General features: G+C 40.0%; 1 protein-coding gene across 1 annotated transcript in view; it reads right to left on the bottom strand.

Moving 5' to 3' along the window:
- Positions 1–13161, bottom strand: part of CD99L2 (CD99 molecule like 2) — a 42963-nt gene extending 29802 nt beyond the window's left edge. Inside the window, exons 1-4 of the mRNA XM_027845080.1 lie at positions 13114–13161; positions 13011–13065; positions 12725–12823; positions 1474–1536 (exon numbers count right to left, since the gene is read on the bottom strand). Of these exons, the coding sequence (XP_027700881.1) occupies positions 1474–1536; positions 12725–12823; positions 13011–13065; positions 13114–13161 (265 nt within the window). The remainder of the gene's footprint in view (positions 1–1473; positions 1537–12724; positions 12824–13010; positions 13066–13113) is intronic.
- Between the last annotated feature and the right edge of the window lie 604 nt (positions 13162–13765).

The following is a 13765-nucleotide window of genomic DNA, read 5'->3' as shown; positions in this document are numbered from 1 at the left end:
CAAGTCTCGCAGGAGGGGGAGTATAGCAAGAAATAACTGTGATATAAAAACAAAAATATAAAACATTTTAAAAGAAGGAAAAAACCCTGATGCCACAAAATGCCTTGGCTTGACGGACCTTTCTCAGGCTTACCGGTCTGACCATATTTCCTTTCTCAATTTTCTTCCTCCACCCCCGAGCCCCCACACCAAGACCCAGAGCTCACACATCTGGCTCTCTCAGCTGAAATCAGAGTCTACTTTAGCCCCTCACCACAAATGCAGGTTATTTTATTTGGGCTCATTACTTCGGTTCAATTTCTTCTTTCTCTGAGCAGCTGCTCAGCTCATATCAAAATGAAAGCTGAGACGGTGAAGAAAACGACACTGTCCTCCCAAGAGGCTGAAGACATCCCCCACAAAGAGATGTCCCAATTCAATGGGCAGTACTGGGGGGGGCCCCTGAAATAGCATAATCAAACCCTACTGGCAAACAGGCCCACCATCAAGTCCTTTAGCCATTTCCAGGACACCAGTCTAGCCTAATCCTAGAGCCGGTATGGCTCTTTATCATTCACAAAACCACCTTAGTTATGAAGAAATGGCTCGCTGTAAAGAAGGTTGCCTTTAGCAGCAGCCTGATTCTGAATATGGTGGCATCAGGTAAATTGCTTCTCAAACATGAAGGAAGACAGTAGAAAATAAATTTCAAAGGCTTAAGAGTTTCTAAACCAGGGGTGGGGAACCTGCAGCCTCGGGGCCATATGTGGCCTTCTAGGTCCTTGGGTGCAGCTTTTGACTAAGTCCAAGTTTTACAGAACAAATTCTTTTATTAAGGGGAATTATCCATTACTCCGTTCCTTTCTTCCTTCCTCAGTTTTGAACAACAGCTTTTCCTTATTTAGAGAAACAAGGTCCAAAGTCATCAGAGAATTGGGGAATTGGCTGGGATAATACACAATAGGGAATGAATCTTCACAGACAGATCGGGCAAGACGGCCTCTGAGGTAGGTCCCCAACAGCTTACAGTTGAGTCTTAAGCCTGACTATAAGAGAGAGCTCAAGAGCAAAGAGTTACCCACTTTCCTGATCCTCCTTGCAGAACATCTGGGTTTTTGGCTATTTATCCTTAAGAGACACTTCCTTCTCCCAACCCCCCCACACACGCCCAATGCCCTTTCAAGGACTGCACTGTTGGTTTAGTGGATCACGTCAGCAAAGCCTGGGTCTGTGAGCCATCCGAGCAGGCCAGGCCATGTCAATCATCATGTCAGCAACCCAGTCCTGTTATAATGGTTGCAAATATCCATCTCTATAAAGACAGTCTGGATTCTGACTGCCAAAGAACAGATCCTCCATTTAGACTACTGTTGCTATGAAAATAGCTGCCCCAACATGACGTTTTGCCTAAAGTCACATTTTCACAGAACTGAAGAATGATATTAGGTCAGGGGTAGGTCTGTCCAATTTAGTTGGAAGAGTCAAAATGCCTACCTTTGCCCTTATCGGGTTTGTAGCCGTCCTCTATAATACCTTCTAGATCCTTATCCGTTAGTCCTGGGAAAGAGAAAAAGAACACAGCAATTACTGAGAGCCAGATTTTCCTTATACTGCTGATAGTTAATGTCAAATTGCCCCAACCACCCAATAAAAATAACAGAAAAACAAACTCAGGGGGTAGTAAGGGGAACAGTTTTAAAAGGTTCCCTTTCCATCTCTTCCGGGATAGATGTAAAGAATTTTTTTAAAGGCACACAATGTTTTAAACCACATGACTGGGCTTCTAGACAGCAGTTTGTCTGGAAAATGATCTGAAGGCTTTAGGGGACTGCACTTGATACAGCAGGCAAAAAGCAATTGGAATCTTAGGCATTAAGAGAGGCACAGGGTCTAGAACTACCAGGTAGGCAACAGCCCTGCTGAATGACATATGCCCTGGAGTTAGAACACAACTGCAATGTTATATCTAGATCTGGGTACCACAGTTCAAAAAGATTACTGATGAGAACCAGGAGGACTGGGTGGAAGGTGTAAAAAGGCAATTTGAGGCTTGATGTCAAGAAAGACTTCCTGCCAATCTGAGCTGTCCATAAGGAGAATGGGCAGTCTTGAAAAATGAAGTGTTCCCTTCTTAGTGGAAGTCTTCAAATGGCAGCTGGATAACCATTTGTTATCCTTTCAAATATGCATTAGACGAGAGGGTCACTGTGGCACCTTGCAACAATGAAATTTAGTGATTTTGAATATTCACAGAATGCAAAACCACTTTTTTTCTTAACAGTATTTTATTTTTTTTTCCAATTACAAGTAAAGATAGTTTTCAACATTCACTTTTATAAGACTTTGAGTTCCAAATATTTCCCCCACCCCAAGATAGCAAGCAATCTGAAACAGACTATATGTGTACAATCCTGTTGAACATATTTCCACATCAGTCATGTAGTGAAAGAAGAATCAGAACAAAAGGTGAAAACCATATAAAAGAAAAAAGAGAAAATAGTATGCTTCAATCTCCATTCAGACTCCACAGTTCTTTCTCTGGATGGGGACAGCATACTCCATTTTGAGTCTTTTGGAATTGTCTTAGATCCTTGCATTGCTGAGGTGAGCTAAATCTATCACAGTTGATCGTCACACAGTATTTCTGTTACTATGTACAATGTTCTCCTGGTTCTGCTCACTTCACTCGGCATCATTTCATATAAGTCTTTCCAGGTTTTTCTAAAATCTGCCTGCTCATCATTTCTTATAGAAAAATGGCACTCCGTTACATTCATATACCACAACTTGTTCAGCCATTCCCCAATTGATGGGCATCCCCTCAATTTACAATTCTTTGCCACCACAAAAAGAGCTGCTAGGAATACTTTTGTATGTGTGGGTCCTTTACCCTTTCTTATGCTCTCTTTGGGATACAGCCCTAGAAGCGATATTGCTGGATGAAAGTGTATGCACAGTTTTATAGCCCTTTGGGTACAGTTCCAAATTGCTCTCTAGAATGGTTGGATAAGTTTATAACTCCACCAACAATTCATTAGTGTTCCAATTTTCCCACATCATCTCCAACATTGATCATTTTCTATTTTTGTCATATTAGCCAATCTGATAGATGTGAGGTGGTACCTCAGAGTTGTTTTATTTCACATTTCTCTAATCAATAGTGATTTAGAGCAATTTCTTCATAAGACTACAGAGAGCTTTAATTTCTTCATCTGCAAACTGCGTGTTCATATTCTTTGACCATTTATCAATTAGGGAATGACTTATATTCTTATAAATGACTCAGTTCTCTGTATGTCTTAGAAATGAGGCCTTTATCAGAGACTCTGGCTGTGAAAATTGTTTCCCAGCTTTCTGCTTCCCTTCTAATCTTGGTTGCACTGGTTTTGTGCAAAAACTTTTTAATTTAACATAAACAAAATTATCCATATGGCATTGCATAATGTTCTCTATCTCCTGTTGGGATAAATTCTTCCCTTCTCCATAGATCTGATGGGTAAACCATTCCTTGCTCTCCTAATCTGCTTATGGTATCAGCCTTTATGCCTAAATCATGAACCTATTTTGACTTTATCTTGGTAGATGGTGTAAGATGTTGGTCTATGCCTAGTTTCTGCCGTACTATTTTCCAGTTTCCCCAGCAGTTTTTGTCAAATAGTGAGTTCTTATCCCAGAAGCTGGAATCTTTGGGTTTACCAAACAGAAGATTACTATTGTCACTTACTACTGTGTCTCGTATACCTAACCTATTCCACTGATGCACCACTCTATTTCTCAGCCAGTACCAAGTAGTTTTGATGATTGCTGCTTTATAGTTTTAGATCTGGTTTTAGATCTGGTATGGCTAAGCCACCTTCCCTTACATTTCTTTTCATTAATTCCTTTGATATTCTTGACCTTTTGTTCTTCCAGATGAATTTTATTATTTTTTTCTATTCTATCAAATAATTTTTTGGTAGTTTCATTGGTATGGCACTGAATAAGTAAATTAATTTAGGTAGAATTTTCATTTTTATTATAGTAGCTTAGCCTACCCGTGAGCAACTGATATTTTCCCAATTATTTAGAGCTCACTTTATTTGTGTGGAAAAGTGTTTCATAATTGTGTTCATATAGTTCCTGGGTTTGTCTTAGCAGGCAGACTCCCAAATATTTTATATTATCTACAATTACTTTAAATGAAATTTCTCTATCTCTTGTTGCTGGGCTTTGTTAGTAATATACAGAAATGCTGATGATTTATGTGGGTTTATTTTACATCCTGCAACTTTGCTAAAGTTGTTAATTATTTCAAGTAGTTTTTTAGTTGACTCTCTAAGTATATCATCATATCATCTGCAAAAAGTGAGTTTTGTTTCCCTATTGCCTATTCTAATTCCTTCAATTTCTTTTTCTTTTCTTATTGCTAAAGCTAACATTTCAAGTACAATATTGACTTACAGTGGTGATAATGGCCATCTTTGTTTCACCCCTGATACTATGGGGAAAGCTTCTAGCTTATCCCCCTGTAATACCACTTAACAACAACCTTCAATGGGACCCCCCCCCCAAGAACCTGGTGAAAACCAAACTTTTGGTGAAAAACATCCCAACACCTGTTACAATCTCTAACGTTTGGCAATCTCTAACATTAAAGGAACACGAAGATCAGTGGGAACAGGGCAACAGAACTGTCAAAGTGACTGCAGATGGAGGTAGAGCCCAGGGAAACAAATGAAACTGAAGGGATCAGTTTTGAAGAAAACCACGACAGAAGGCCAATGAAAGGGCCTGGGTGGCCTTCCCCACTTCAGTCCTCTACCCCAATCACATTCTCACAAACTGAAATAAGAAAGCATTATGACTCCTACAGAAAATCTCTCTCAGGCTTCTAGACTAAACATCCACCACTGCCTAGCACTGAGCCTTTTGTACATCAAGCACTTAGGAACTAGTTAAACTGAACTTTAGTCAAATTTCAATTCAGAACTCAAGATGATTTAAAACTGTCTAGAAAACAGTCTTTTAATTTTCTCAAAGGTTACTAATGACAGAATTTAGGTTTCCATTTGGAATCCTCCTTTGAGACCTGCTAGCAGTGGTGATATTCAGCCATTTCCCACAGACCTCATAGCATGATTTGGTATTTATTTCTATTCATAGAAGTTTATTTTCTCATTAAACTGGTAATTATAAAAATATGACGATTTTCCCCCCTAACCAGAAGCTTCTGAGTACCTGAAGAGGGCACTAGTATCTTTTCCACTCAATGCCACTACTCTGCCTTTAGAGGACATCGTATTTGCCCTTTTCCTTCCAGTAGATGGCCCCCAAGTGTAGAAGCATACAGACCCTTCATCTACAGCATGTTTATGTCTACCCTGTAGATCCCAGAACTATTTGGCTTCATTGTGAAGAGTAGTTCATGCCAACTTCAAAGGAGGCTATTCTGTGTGAAAACAGGACCCTAAAACCTACTCAGAGATTTGCTAGAGATTAAAAACATAAAATAGCAAATTACTTTGACAACTCTAGGGGGCCTTCTATTAAGGAAAATTCTCGACTTCAGAAGATGAATTAAAAACCTTCCTGAGTGAGCTAATGCATTCAACACATCACACAAGTGAACATATAATTTCATTCATGGGGGGCAGAGCCAAGATGGCGGAGGGAAAGCAGTGACTTGCTTGAGCTCTCCCCTCAAACCCCTCCAAAGACCTATAAAAATGGCTCTAAACAAATTCTAAAGCAGCAGAACCCACAAAAACACAGAGTGAAACAAATTTCCAGCCAAAGACAGCCTGGATGGTTGATCAGAAAGGTATATCACGCCGGGCAGGGAGAGTAGCGCAGTTTCCTCTCCACCACCACAACAAGCTCCACCACATCAGCACTCCTCCTCGCCCCAGAACCACCCCTCAGAACTGTGACTCAGATCCAAGCACGGGTAAAGCAAGAGACTCCTGCCTCACCACAGCTTGTTGTGGTGGTGGAGAGGAAACACCTCACCCCTTATCATACCACCTTGGAAGAAGTGAAAATTTACAGGTCCCTAGCAGTACCTCTGAAAACAGCTGTACAAATCCCCGAAGCTTGGGACAGTACACTCTCCACACTGGAAATAGACTTTTACCTTAACAAAGAGTTTAAAACTCAAGTAATTGGCTAGGATCATGAGTAAGCAGTGCAAAAAGAGTCAGACTATATTATCGTACTTTGGTGACAAAGAAGATCAAAACATACAACCAGAAGAAGACAACAAAGCCAAAGCTCCTACATCCAAAGCCTCCAAGAAAAATATGAATCAGTCCCAGGTCTTGGAAGAGCTCAAAAGGGATTTTGAGAAGCAAGAGAAGTAGAGGAAAAACTGAGAGTTCTGCAAGAAAATCATGAAAAGCAAGTTAACAGCTTGCTAAAGGAGACCCAAAAAAATGCTGAAGAAAATAACACCTTAAAAAATAGCCTAACCCAAATGGCAAAAGAGGTCCAAAAAGCCAATGAGGAGAAGAATGCCCTAAAAAGGAAAATTGGCCAAATGGAAAAGGAAGTCCAAAAGATTACTGAAGAAAATACTTCCTTAAAAATTAGAATAGAGCAATTGGAAGCTAGTGACTTTATGAGAAATCAAGACACTGTAAAACAAATCCAAAAGAATGAAAAATTAGAAAACAATGTGAAATATCTCATTGGAAAAACAATTGACCTGGAAAATACATCCAGGAGAGAGAATTTAAAAATTATTGGACTATCTGAAAACCATGATCAAAAAAAAGAGCCTAGACATCATCTTTCAAGAAATGATCAAGGAAAACTGCCCTGATATTTTAGAACCAGAGGGCAAAATAGAAATGGAAAGAATCCACCAATCTCCTCCTGAAAGAGATCCCCAAAGGAAAACTCCTAGGAATACTGTAGCCAAATTCCAGAGTTCCCAGGTCAAGGAGAAAATATTACAAGCAGCCAGAAAGAAACAATTCAAGTATTGTGGAAACACAATCAGGATAACACAAGATTTAGCTGCTTCTACATTAAGGGACCGCAGGGCATGGAATATAATATTCCAGAGAACAAAGGAGATAAGATTACAACCAAGAATCACTTACCCAGCAAAACTGAGTATAATCCTGCAGGGGAAAACATGGTCATTCAGTGAAATAGAGAACTTTCAAGCATTCTTGATGAAAAGACCAGAGTTGAATAGAAAATTTGATTTTCAAATACAAGACTAGAGTGGAACATGAAGAGGTAAACAGGAAAGAGAAAATCATAAGAGACTTATGAAGGTTGAACTGTTTACATTCCTGCATGGAAAGATGATATTTGTAACTCATGAGACCTTTGTCAGTATTAGGGTAGTTGGAGGGAAAGAATGTATAGATGTATAGATGTATAGATAGACAGATAGATAGATAGATAGATAGATAGGTAGATAGAGGACACAGGTTGAAGATGAAGTTGAGTCATGAGTTGAAGATGAAGGGGTCATACCTGGAGAATAAAATTAAGGGGTGAGAGAGGATTATAGTAGAAGAAGGAGAAAGGGAGAGGTAGAATGGGGTAAATTATCTCACAAAAAAACAGAAAAGAAAAGACTCTTACAGTGGAGGGGAAATGGGGGAAGATGGGAAGGCATGAGTGAATTTTATTCTCATAGGATTTGACTTAAGGAGGGAATAACATACACACTCAATTGGGTATGGAAATCTGTCTTACCCTACAGGAAAATGGGGGGGGGGAAGGGGACAAGAGAGTAGGGGGATGATAGAGAGGAGGGCAAATTGGGAAAGGGAGTAATCAGAAGCAAATACTTGTGAGGAGGGACAGGGTCAAAAGAAAAAATAGAATAAATGGGGGGACGGGATAGGATTAAGGGAAATAGAGTTAGTTTTTCATAGCATGTCTACTATGGAAGTATTTTGCATAACTGCACATGTATAACCTATATTTAGTTGCTTGCCTTATCAATGAGGGTGGGTGGGGAGGGAGGAAGGGAGAAAATTTGGAACCCAAAGTTTTAAAAACACATGTTTAAAAAAAAATGTTTTCACATGCAACTGGGAAATAAGAAATATAGGAAATGAGGTACAGAAATCTATACTGCCCTACAGGAAAATAGAAGGGGAAGGGGATAAGAGAAGGGGGGTAGAGATAGAAGGGAAGGCAGACTAGGGGAAGGGGTATTCAAAATGCATACCATCTTGGGGTAGGGGGAAGGGCGAGATGGGATGAAAATTTAGAACTCAAAATCTTATGGAAGTAAATGTTGAAAACAAAAAAAAGAAATATATTAAAAAAAAAAAAAAGAAATGCTAGGCTGGATAAATTCAAAGGCAGAATTAAGGTGCCAGGAGAAATATTAACAATCTAGAATATGCAGATGATCCACTCTGATGGCAGAAAGTGAAGAAGAATTAAGAAGTCTCTCGATGAGAGTGAAAGAGGAGAGTGTAAAAGCTGGTTTGAAGCTTAACAAAACAAAAACAAAAACAAAAATCCCTGAGATAATGGCATCTGGTCCCAATACTTCCCGGCAAATAAAGGGAGAAAAAATGAAAAAAAAAATTTCATTCATGAATTGTTTTCTAACAGAGGTGTTGTTGAAGAATTTTCTATAAACTGTATTTAAGAAAACAGAATCCAAGAATTTTCCAGATTTCTTCTTATAATTTGACACTTATCGACAGTACTCCTGATGCTGTAAAATACGCTCCTGATGAAAATCTGCTCATCCGTAACTTATCAGTTCAAAACAATGATTCTTTTAAGGAAGTTTTGCTGTTTCTACTTCCATAAGACGGCTCACATCAGATGTCTTTTTACAGAGCAACCACCATTGTACAGGCACTCACACCCCCTACCTACAGTATTGCTACAGGACCCCAAATAGTCTCCTTTCCTCAAGTCTCTCCTGACTCTAATCCTTCCTATATATTGCTAGGAAAGGAATTCACTTAAGGACAGATAATTTCCTTTCAGTGAAGTTTTGACCACATGACTACACTGACTTAACCAACTCCAGTAGCTTTCATTAAGCTCCAGTAAACAATATAAACTCCATCATTAACATTTTGAATCCCAAAATAACCTGGCCCAAACCTAGCTTTCCAGGGTCGCTGGATATTGTTTTCCTTCACCTGCTCAACGATCCAGCCAAACAGACCTACTCCAGGCCCCTCCTGTTCTCATGCCTTCCTACTGGTCACCCAACATTCTGAGAACGTACCGTCTCCTTACTTCCACCTCCAAGATGCCACTTCAACACTATCTTCTGCATGGAGCCTTTCCTGATAGGCCCCAGCCACCCTCCCAATCTATATCATACCTCACTACTTCGTAGAGATCTGTCTTTATTTAACTTTGTATTTATGCTAAATAGATTTATAGATATACTTGTCTCCTGCATTGGAACGTAAGCTCCTTGTGACCTCCTTGGACTTGGACCCCTAGCACCTAGCACAGCACCTGTTGATTAATATGGGAAAAAGAGCAAGAACACAAACAAGCCCTACTTTCCAACATAAGAGACATCCACTGGGGGGGAGGGGGAGGGTGGTATTTTCAGAAGTAAAGCATGGCCAGAATGTCTAAGGAAGGAATTAAAAGAGGGAATGTACTCCATAATTACCAATTCTGAGAACTTCACTGAGCTATGTGCCATTTTCCTGGGCGTACACAAGTGAACACGCACCCAAATTGGGGTAGAAATAAGCCACACCAAGAATCCTCCAATAGCTGTTACAGAATAATGGACGCATGGCTTCTGGAGGATCAAGAGTGAAAAAGCAAACAGTGTTTCTTTTTCAGTACAACTGAATCTGACAAGCTAGCCATACAGGATGGCTTTCAGGCAAATATATAGAGCTTTCAATAAAGGACTTCATTTATCAAGACATCTCCTAGAGCTCTCTTCCTGTCAAAGCAGAAGGGCTTAATAATTTCTTGATTTGCCTTGATGATAATTTAGTCGTTTAAAAGGTAGATAAACCAACAAGAGAAGGTTCATTATAGGTCTGATTCTCAGCAAGAGGAAAGGAACTGATTGCTGTGGGAGACATAATGTGAGGCTTGGACCAAAGTGACCTTTCAGAGTTTGTGACAGAAAAGAGAAAAGTCAAACATAAAACAACATATGCAACAGATTGAGGAAGAGTAGATTTCAATGGGATCAGAGGAGGGATGATGGTAACTAAGAAAAAGAAGAATCAGAAATATGCCTTTCTCATTTGGCCTTGTTTTCTTTCTGGAAGGAGAAATGACCATGGAACTGGAAAAGGTCAAAGAGAATAAACACATACCCAGGGTAAGTAAGGAGAAAGGAAGACAGCATGCAACTGACTGTATCTGTTCAAGTCACCCAGCCTAAATGAACTACATCTGTGGCTACTGAAAGAACTGATAGATGTGAGTGTTAAGCTATGGGCAAAAATATCTAAAATACTGAGGAGAACAGCAGAGGTACCCCAGTGCTGGAAAAGAAGGAATGTCCTGGGGTTTTGTTTAGTTGTTGTTGTTGTTGTTTTTTAAGGACAAAGAAGGGAATGTGTAAACGGTGAGTATTACTTTAACACCTGGCAAAATTCTAGAACCAACTGCCAATGAGATGGTCAATGAACACCTAGAAAAGGAAACAAAGACCAAAAAGAATAGCATGGCTTCACCAAGAACTAATGCCAGGCTCAACTTTCTTTTCCTATTTGATCCTAATCCAATTTTTGGATTAGGAGATCTACAGATAAAGAGCATTCCTAGTTTACTGAGATGCTTGGGGTTCTTACGCAACATTTTTGATTTTACTTTCTTAGATGTTGTTGTTTTGTCCTTTGTTCCCAAAGAAGTCCGTGACATCAGGAAGATGATGCCATGACTTGCAAGTGAACTGGATTGAAGTGAGGCAGGGATCTATGCAAGTCTCCAGCCTCACTTTCTCCTCCACAGCCATCTGGGTCCAGTGACAAGAAAGAGAACAGGACTGTAGAAGGCCCCATTCTTAGATGTGGCTTACAAAGATCTAAGCAAAGTCCCAGATAAAGTCTCTCAAAACATGCTTATGGAAAAGATGAATACAGAACTAGCTGAATGGACACATGGAAAGAGTATTTCTAAATGGTTCAATATTGATTGGAAGGGGGTCTCTGATGGAGTGGAACAGAGATTTGTGCTTAGCATGGTGTCATTTAACATTATTATCAATGCTAAAGAGAAGCAAAGGTGGCTGGATATCAGGAAAAATTTCCTGACAATCCGAGCTATACAAAACTGGAACATGCTGGGCATATTCGTCCGTCTTTGGTGATTCTTGATTAAAGGCTGGACCATCAGCAGCCAGATATATTGAAGAAGGTATGGAGGTATGGGTTGGACTAGACAGCTACTGAGGTCAGATTTCTGGATCGTGTTCTGGCACAGATTCTGGAGTCTTCAGGTCTTGATCTCTGTTCCTCTTTCTTTTTCACAACTACAAGGCAAGCAATCGCCTGGTACTGCTGCTCTTACCTTTTGCTTTTATTCTAGTGCTGAGAATAGCGACAGATGCCTGCTGGCCACTGGGCCTCCTTTCCCCTCATTTCCTGGGTCTGTACCCGAAGGACCACCTTGCCTTCACTATGAGGATTAGAAGTCTGTGCACTCTTACGTGCAGGAAGGCTCCACTGAGTTGAGGAGGGCTAACAACAGTAATCTTGCAGCAAGGTGGTACAGAGGGTGGAGATTTGGACTTGGGAGTCAGAAAAACTTGAGTAGAAATATAGCCTGAAATCCTTCCTAGCTGTGTGACCGCCACTTGTCCTCTCTGTGCCTTCCACTTTCTCATGTATAAAATGACAACAGTAATAGCACCTATCTCCCAGGGTTGTTGTGTGCCTCAAACAAGAACATATTTGTAAAGTGCTGCATGAACCTTAAAGAGCTATTAATACTGTTAGGTATTCTTATGATATGATCTACTACTACTTAAAAAAAACATGATTTTTAAGCATATTTTAAAAGATTCTGTGTTTAGTAAATCATTCATTTTTGGCAGATTAGTATGTCCGTTATGGAGACAAGAATACCTCAGACTGTATCTGTTTCTGTATGTGTTTAACATGTGTACATGTATACATGTATGAATGTGTCTGTGTCTCTATACAGTTTTGCAAAAATCTTAGATTTGGCTTTGAAAAACATAATCCAAGAGTATGTATGCATGTATATATGCATAGCTCATTTATATATATATATTTGCCTGTTGTCTCACCCAACAGCCTGTCAGCTACTCAAGGCCAGGGACCAGTTCACTTCTCTGGGAATCCCCAGGGTACCCCCCATTAAGCACAAATGCTTAATGACAACTTGACAAATTGACTATTTGTGAGGGTACTTAACAGACTTTTAATTAAATGGCACAATTATGCTATCTTTCCATCTTTACTCCTGAATGTGAATATGAAATGTTTCCTACATATTATATTAGACTTGTTTTTAAAGATACATTCAAATACATAAGAATATGGGTCACAAAAAGATTTAAAAAGTCTCTCAACCTTGCAGATAATAACACAGCATATTTTCAAAGAAAGAAAGGTTTGAAGCATGCTCATTCTTCATTATCCATGTAAAAATCATTGAAGATCCCACTTATTTTTCACTGCCAAGGCACCCCACTTGCCCCTGGCCAAATCAGATTTATCATTAGGTTTATCAAAAAAGAAGTAAATTTGGATGTTGCTGGATTAGACAGTGGTTTCAAACAGAGACAAACCTATAGAGATACAATGAACCCACTTACCTTCACCAGGTTTTAGATTGGGCCTGCCTCCACCACCATTGAATCTATCATTTTCATCATTCAAGGCATCGCTCAAGTCAAAACCAACTTTAGAACCTTCTAGGAAAAGAAAGGAAAAGACAAAGTGATTAACAGGGTCGAATAAGAGTCTTAAAATACAATGCAGTACCCTCTTCTCCCATCGAATAGAGTATAGTAAAGCTAGTGGAGTGTAGCAGGTGTTCAGGGAGGACCAGCATGCACCTCTGCTGTGAGGGCTGCTCATCTACCTTCACCCAACTCTCACCTGTGGCTCCAAGAAGCTGGGGCAGGTACAGAGGCCAAACCCCGGTAAACCATCCCTAGCGGATGGGCCTCAAACCTGTAAGGTTAGTTAACGAACACTTCACTTCCCCCAGCAGAATAAGTGAATGAGAACAATTTGGTCCAGGAGCCATGAAGGCGGCTGAAGCAGCCCCTGTGGAGGGCTTAGAGCTTGGTCAGACATCAAAGATGCCAAGGTCATCCACTTCATCCTGGGCCATCAACAGTCCTTTTGACTTTTGCCCTGACAGGACTTCGATGAGTTTTCAAAATAGCAGGAGATGATTTATAAATGAACGGCCAATGGCAGACTGCATCTCAAGTCAACTTCTGCCTAGCTACTCCTTTGGAAGTTACAGCTTCCCAAGTTATTCCTTTGTTGCAAACAGGTTCACCTGTTTCAGCCTAGTTCATCTGTGCAATGTAGAAGAACTGTTCTCACACACTTCTGAAAAACCTAGTAATTAACTGAACTCTTGGGTGGTGCCTTTATGGCTGGGCACCATTAGCATTGCTTCTGTGAAAACTAGGCCTCAGGGCATTTGAAAACACAAAACCAGACAGCAAGCATGGTGAAGCAGAAAATTCAGCTACTTGAATCGACGACTTAAACAGCAAATCTTGGTGGCTTCAATTCAACATTTATGAAGCACCTGATAGAAGCAACGTACTGTGTGTAGGTGCTACTGCTGGGTTATTTCCTAAAACTGCAGAACAAAACCCTGAGTCTCAGAATGA

Source organism: Vombatus ursinus, unplaced genomic scaffold (genome assembly GCF_900497805.2).
Source record: "Vombatus ursinus unplaced genomic scaffold, bare-nosed wombat genome assembly UNPS02014951.1, whole genome shotgun sequence".
NCBI lineage: Eukaryota > Metazoa > Chordata > Mammalia > Diprotodontia > Vombatidae > Vombatus > Vombatus ursinus.
The sequence above is the reverse complement of the archived record's forward strand: the minus strand, read 5'-3'. Positions and strand labels throughout refer to the sequence as shown.